This window comes from Apis dorsata, unplaced genomic scaffold (genome assembly GCF_000469605.1).
Source record: "Apis dorsata unplaced genomic scaffold, Apis dorsata 1.3 scaffold_61, whole genome shotgun sequence".
Lineage (NCBI taxonomy): Eukaryota > Metazoa > Arthropoda > Insecta > Hymenoptera > Apidae > Apis > Apis dorsata.
In genome coordinates, this window is record NW_006263361.1 from 34765 (window position 1) to 41399 (window position 6635).

A 6635-nucleotide genomic window follows, 5' to 3' on the forward strand; every position below is an offset into this window, starting at 1 on the left:
CTACTCATCGCTCGAGTTCCCCCGAGTACTTTTCGAAAAAAAATATCTTCTCTATGTTTCGTCGTGTGTGAGGTGCGAGCGTCTCTCGCGAGATTCTGCGCGTCATTTCCCGTAGAATGGGAGGAAACTCGTAAGAGAAGACTCGTACCAGTTCGGACTTGTCCGTGAGGCTAAACTAATTTGCCGCGTGAGGGTAGTCGCTGGGTTCGAGGTGGGTTGAAGTGGGGTGACACAGGGTCGAGGCAGATGGAAAGTTCAGAGGGGATGAAGGGAGAGTCATCTGATTCCGCGTAGTGGGAGAACCGAATTCCGAGTGACCAGTAAAAATACCACCCCACGCCCTCCCCTTTCCCGCTTTCCTTCACTTTCTCTTTCCGCTTCGGTTTCTTCCCTCCTCTTCCTTTTCGTCTCCCTTCTCTTTCGGATCTCCTCTACCCTCACCAGATCCTACCTTAGGGGTATAGGAAGGACTGTGAACTGGGGTAAAAGACTGCTCGTGCTGAGTCGCGAGGAGGACGGTGATAGCTTAGAGACGCGTGGCCATGTTTGTGTCCATGGGTACATACGCGATCGTGTGGGTGAGCGGCTTTTTTAACGCACGTGTGTGCAGGTGCGTAAGTCTGAGAGAGGAGGAAGTTCCTTAACGAAGAAAGACTTTCTCAGTGACGGATACCTTTCCTCCCAATACCCCTTTCTTATTCGATTTTAATTTTTTTTTACTCGATCGATCAAAATCGTAAAGGGATTTTCAAATAATTCAAGCGTCGTGTCGAATCGATGAAACACGGTTTGTACGAATATATAAATCCATTTCTAATAACTTAACTTTGTATCAAGTTTGTTGCGTGAATAAATTATACGGACACGCGGAATAAATAAAAATGAAATGGAGAAACGTTTGATATTATCTAAATTTTCTCGAGGTAAAGAAGTTGGGAAGTTGAAGAAAAACGTAAGGAACCAACAGGAGTTTAGGAAGACGTCGCCCCTGACTTTGAAAGAGGGTGGCAGGGAGTAAGGGGTGAGTTCGCTGGGGGGACTAGAAGCTAGGGTATGGGGACGGTAGCGGGGATGGGGGGTTGAATCAGCGCGGGGGTGTATGGGGGAATTAGTAGATGGCCGTGGACAATGTGGGGGATACTTTCTCATATCAAGTATGGCCGCCATCGTGGCACGATGGCCAAAACAATAGTAAGTAGAGAGATCCGTAGGCAATCGTCGATTTCTTACGATTCTTCTTCGCTAACTTTTTCGTTATTTTTTTCCCCCCTCCCTTCAATTTTGAGAAATTTTTTTTAATTTCGGATTCCGATCTCGCGACAAACGAGGCATCATTTTAGATGTTTCCTATTGTTTTTCTCGTGTTTCAGTGCGCAGTGAATAAAGTGATGTTATCGTCGTTATCGTCGCCGTTATCAGTCGCGAGCTCGTGCCTCATTTAATAAAAAAAAGGATTCATCGTCATTATAATCAACAAATGGATAACAACAAGGAGGAACCAGCCAATCGTCAACATCATTTTCAATTCTTTCACGTGGGCAAATTGATGCTACTGATTACGGTAAGTGTTAAGCAAAAAAAAAAAAGAAAAAAATAACACGAACTTCCTTGAAATCAAGTATATCTCGAATCAAATGATCGCCGTGTAATAAATTTTTTTCCAATCACTATTGTCGATCTCTTATCTACTATTAAAAAGCATCGTTAAAAATGAAAAATAAACATTCCTTCAATTCCGTCATTTAATACATACGGAAAAATAATGTTCGCGTGTGTGCAACAGTATGTGCAATTGATCGTTCTTGTATACATTCTTACGTCCGACCTTCGATATTTTGCGACCAATTTTCCTCCATTGAGTAATATAAATAATTCCAGTGACGCGTATAATCACTCCACTGTGATTGAACGATGAATAATGATTAAAAAAGAAAAAGAAAAAAAAAACCCAGTAAGTCGGAAAGATATCTAAGAATATCTAAAACGACGCTACACCGTTGCCCATTCGAAGAAGACTAAGAGACCGCCCGATATCCGCCGACGTCTTTTGCATGCGAATACTCCACGTGGTTCATCTGACGACACGCATTGCGCAGATCCAACTTTCCGCAATCCCCACCTTTATGTGAATCGCACCTTTTACATACTCATTTCAGGTACGAATATAGCACGTCATTCGATTAATGTAACCCGATCGCGTTTTTACCCTTCTTTAAAAAAGCTTTTCCAAGCTTTTTATTAATGAAACTGTTTTGGAATTTGATTTCTCGTTCCTTCAAATTTCTGATATTTATTAACTATCTTTTACAACAATTTAAAACTGATATATTTCAATTCTCTCGTTTGATAAAGGAAAGAAATTAAATTTTAAATTCGCGGTCGTGTCTATCGCGATATAAATATCGATGATTTTTTTTTTTTTTTGATAAAATAATTTGTTTAGTTGAAATTACTTATAATAATAATTTTTTACAAACTATTTTCATTATCTCGATCTGTAAAATAGAATGCAACCCGTTTAGCTGTATATATGAACGTAATGCAATTGCACGTCAATCGGTACGAAGGAGGTCGAAGTGGCGAGACGAAGCGTGCTAGATGTTTAAAGAAAAGAGGAGTGTGGGTGGGTGGATAGATTTTCAGTACTGGCGCGATGATATTTGTCTTGTTTACGGACAGACTTATGCGCGTGTGCGGACCAGTGAAGTTCGCTGCTCGATCAATAGGCCTCTACTGAAATCACATATAAACGCACTCACGCGCGCACACACACAGGTTACCACTCGAACAGATAGATATATACTTATATCTACGCAGGCGAAGGCTAACGCAAAAAGTTCGCGAGGTTTTCTTTTCCACTTGAAGAATCGAGATGATCGAACGACCCGACGCGATACTTCTATAATTTATCTCTCTCTCTCTCTCTCTCTCTCTCTCTCTATCGTCTTATCGATTCCAGAAATATCGGTTTCTATCGATGTTTCATCTCGTTTGTATTTAAAAGTTCATTGAACACAACAGTTTAATAATCTTATCTTGCACAATTCCACATTATATCTTCCTCTGTATTTTTTCTCCCCCCTCCCCCAGAAGAAACGTGCGTTTCCAAGAAACGGAGTACAGGTGAAACACGTATAAAATACGAATCGCCTATCGAACATCTTGACCGACAATCTCGTATTAGTTGGTTCGTCGAATCATATCGATTCGCCGCATTCAATATTAATTACCATCGTGCAAACCCTCGCCGAAAACGCATAATTTATCGTGCCATCATTTCACGACTCGGCAAAGAGTCAGCTGCGACCGGCACGCATCCCGCGTTGCATTATACGCGGCATATGTTGTCGCAGCCTCGTTATTTTGTCAAGTTAAAATATTGTTTACTGGCCTGTAATACGCCCACGCGACGAGAGTTATAAAACGATAGAAAGAAAATAGAAGAAAGGCATATGCGGTGTATATATACGTGCATGTGCAATAATACCTCTTTCGCCTAAGCGTATCCCTTCGTATCATAACCGCGATAGTTATTTGCCTCTCTCCCCCTATTGCGTCGTGCTTTCCACTCTTTAACAACATGTTTTTCTCGACACCCTTTCGAGAAGGATGAAATTCCCCTCGATCCCTCCCCTCCCTCCATTCCTTTCGTTCGCCGTCATTCATCCAATTTTAGGCTAACGGTGCAGAGGATTTTCCACGATATAGCGGGGCATGGAGAGAATACCATACGGGCGTATTTACGCGTATTTTTCCAAAATCCGTCAAATGTTACGCAGAAATGCGGGTTTTGCTTCGCAACCCTCCGCCCCTCTTCCCAATTCTGTTTTTCAACCCCCGCGTAATCCAATTTCTATAAGCTGACAGGCGGCCGTTCAAATTTCGAATAATGACCCTACGTCCTCTTTCGTTCGAAAGTTCAACGTGTGTTCACCGATCCTCTTGTAATCAACACTCGAGACGACTATCGAAGATAAGCATCTAATATTCACTAATCTCGATTGCAAGAAGTAACAATATCGGGGTAATAAAATAACCGATTCCACTATCGTGAACAAATTTCCATGAGAAAAAGAATAAAATCCAAACATAATCCAAACATAAAAATTGCCAATTAAGAAATAACTAACGACACGATTAGAGACGAAATCGAAATCTTTAATCGATTTTCGATCACGTGATCGATGATTCGATCGAATCAGAGTTAAATCTCTGATCGAAAAGCGGTTCGAAAATCATCTGTCCGGGGAATGCGGCAAACGATACTCGGTTAACTCGGTGGTGGGGGATATTTGTGTGATGGCTCTCCAAAGGTGGTAGGGACGAAAACGATGTGACAGGCCCTTCATGGGGCACCGTGACTGCACCTAACAGTAACTTGGGAGAGTCCACAGAGGCGTAACCCCGTGCGAACACCCCGTAGATTAACACCTTTTCAACATCCTTTAAAGTATCTTTTTCGTCGACGATTCTCGCCACCATCCGTACCTTCTTTCTTTCGGCCCCCTCCCCCTTCAAGAATTCATCGCTCGTCTCCCTCGGCCCGTTCATCTCCCAACTTCGGTCCAATTTCTTCCCTTCGGCCAGTTTTAGCGCGATCGAACGAATACCCTTCTCCTCTCCGACCCCTCGTCCGCTCGAGACGAGTTCCGTGGAAATCGTAAAATTTATATCGAGTGGCTCGTTCTTTGGAGGGCTCGTTTGAGCAACACCATTCTCAAGGTAACCTACCCTCGGTTTACCTACCCTCCTTGACGCCACGTGCCAATAACGCCTTTCCAACATTCTTCACGTCTTAAAAGGAAAAGTGGCGAAACGATCGTGTACACCTTACTGAAACGTGCTGCTACGTACGTGTGTGGTTGAAACGAGAAAGTGCTTTTACTAAACGCGCGCGATTCCTTTCTTTCGATAAAAATGCGCGATAAAGTTCTATACGATGATATTCAATGGAATTGTGCTGTTTCGAAATCGTTTCATTTACGTTCGAACGTATTTATTGGATGAGACGAAGACGCTTCAACGAACGATGACGTTTCCTTTCGACGACGGATCGATTCACGCACTGGTAAGAATTTCAATCTCATTTTCCACGATCTTTGTTCGATTTCCTATATATATATCGGTCTTTCTCACTAATAAGCAGAAACTGGCACAGTTCAATGACCTGGCCATTATTTCGTGACAGGAGGCATGGGTCTGTCAACCTCGATAAGTAATTATGGAGCTTCTGAAATGCATATTCGTACTATCCTCTGAATTCAGCCCCAAAGCATGGGCGTAGATATGAGTCATATACCGAGTTCCCCAAACGTCTCCCTTTTCTGGCTGTGTCCACTCGCGTATAGGGTGTCTCGCCGAGGCAACACCTCAGTCAACTTGTACGTACTCCTCTTTCCATCGCTCGTTAGCCGATATTCTATTTTCCGACCGTACATATCTACGATATTCTATCCATTCGCGATATCCATATTGAAAAACATGATTCAAAGATCTCGCGTTTTCTTTACCCCTTTCTCGTTCGAGTTACTAAATACACGCACGAACGAAAGAAAGATTTCGTTCGAATCGTCGAGTTGAGTTTCGAAGAAAGAAAGAATAACAAATATCGATCTCTGTTCGACAGAGCGACGAGTAATCGATAGAGGTGATAGAAGATCGTTGCTGTCGCGCGTCGACCACTGGCTGAGACGTCCTCGACGATGGCGCACGAGACGACGATATCGGATTTGACGGAATTGGACAGCGACGGATCGAGTTGCGGAGAACGCGACGCCAGGAAACGTCTTCGCTTCGACGTGGATCCAACGGGGCCGAAGAAGAGGCGAAAACAATCGACGCCCGTGAGATTCTCGTCGACGTTGATGCCCGGCGTGCACGAGGAGTCGAACGAGGACGAGGACGAGGACGAGGAGGAGGACAGCGAAGGTAAGCTGTCGTCGCGATCACCCATACCGAGTCAATCGTCGATAAGGGACGAGAACCTGAATAACGAATTCCGTTGCCAATACTGTAGCCAGTTTTTCGATAGAAAGGAAACGTTGAACGTTCACCTGGACAATGAGCACGGTTCCGCGAATAGGATATCGCGACAACAATGCCCGAGTAGTAGATCCCCCCCGAATCAACCGATCAAGCAAGAACCGTCTCACCAACTGGACCAATCCGAGAACCCCGTTAATTTGCTTAGCGTAAAGAATTTCGCGATAAATTGGCTGGCCACCGGGCAACACGTGCAATCGCACGCGCAAATGCAGACGCAGAACGAGGAATCGTGGCCCGTCACCGGCCCCCCACCTGGCCAAATACCACCGTTGCCCAATCACCTCCAACTCCTCACCAGTTTTCCCGGCGCCTTGGCGCAGTATCTGCCCGTGCCCGCTTTCCCCATCCCGGATTCCGGCTCGATCGCGAGAGGTGCCGGTTTAGGGCCAACGCCGGTGAGGATCTTCAATCCGGACGCGTACTGTGATCTGTGTAACAAAGAATTCTGCAACAAGTATTTCCTCAAGACGCACAAGGCGAACAAGCACGGTATCTACGCGGATTCGCCTGGGCCGAGCAACGTGGACAACGGTGGCGGTGGCAATCCTGTGGGACCCGTGTTCCCCGCCGCTGTCAACTTCCCGAGTAGC

At 44.7% G+C, this 6635-nt stretch overlaps 1 protein-coding gene across 1 annotated transcript in view; it reads left to right on the top strand.

Moving 5' to 3' along the window:
* The first annotated feature begins 1237 nt into the window (after positions 1 to 1237).
* Positions 1238 to 6635, top strand: part of LOC102673314 — an 8984-nt gene continuing 3586 nt past the window's right edge. The window contains exons 1-2 of the mRNA XM_031515301.1: positions 1238 to 1561; positions 5627 to 6617. Coding sequence (XP_031371161.1) covers positions 5703 to 6617 — 915 coding nt within the window. The 5' untranslated portion in view covers positions 1238 to 1561; positions 5627 to 5702. The remainder of the gene's footprint in view (positions 1562 to 5626; positions 6618 to 6635) is intronic.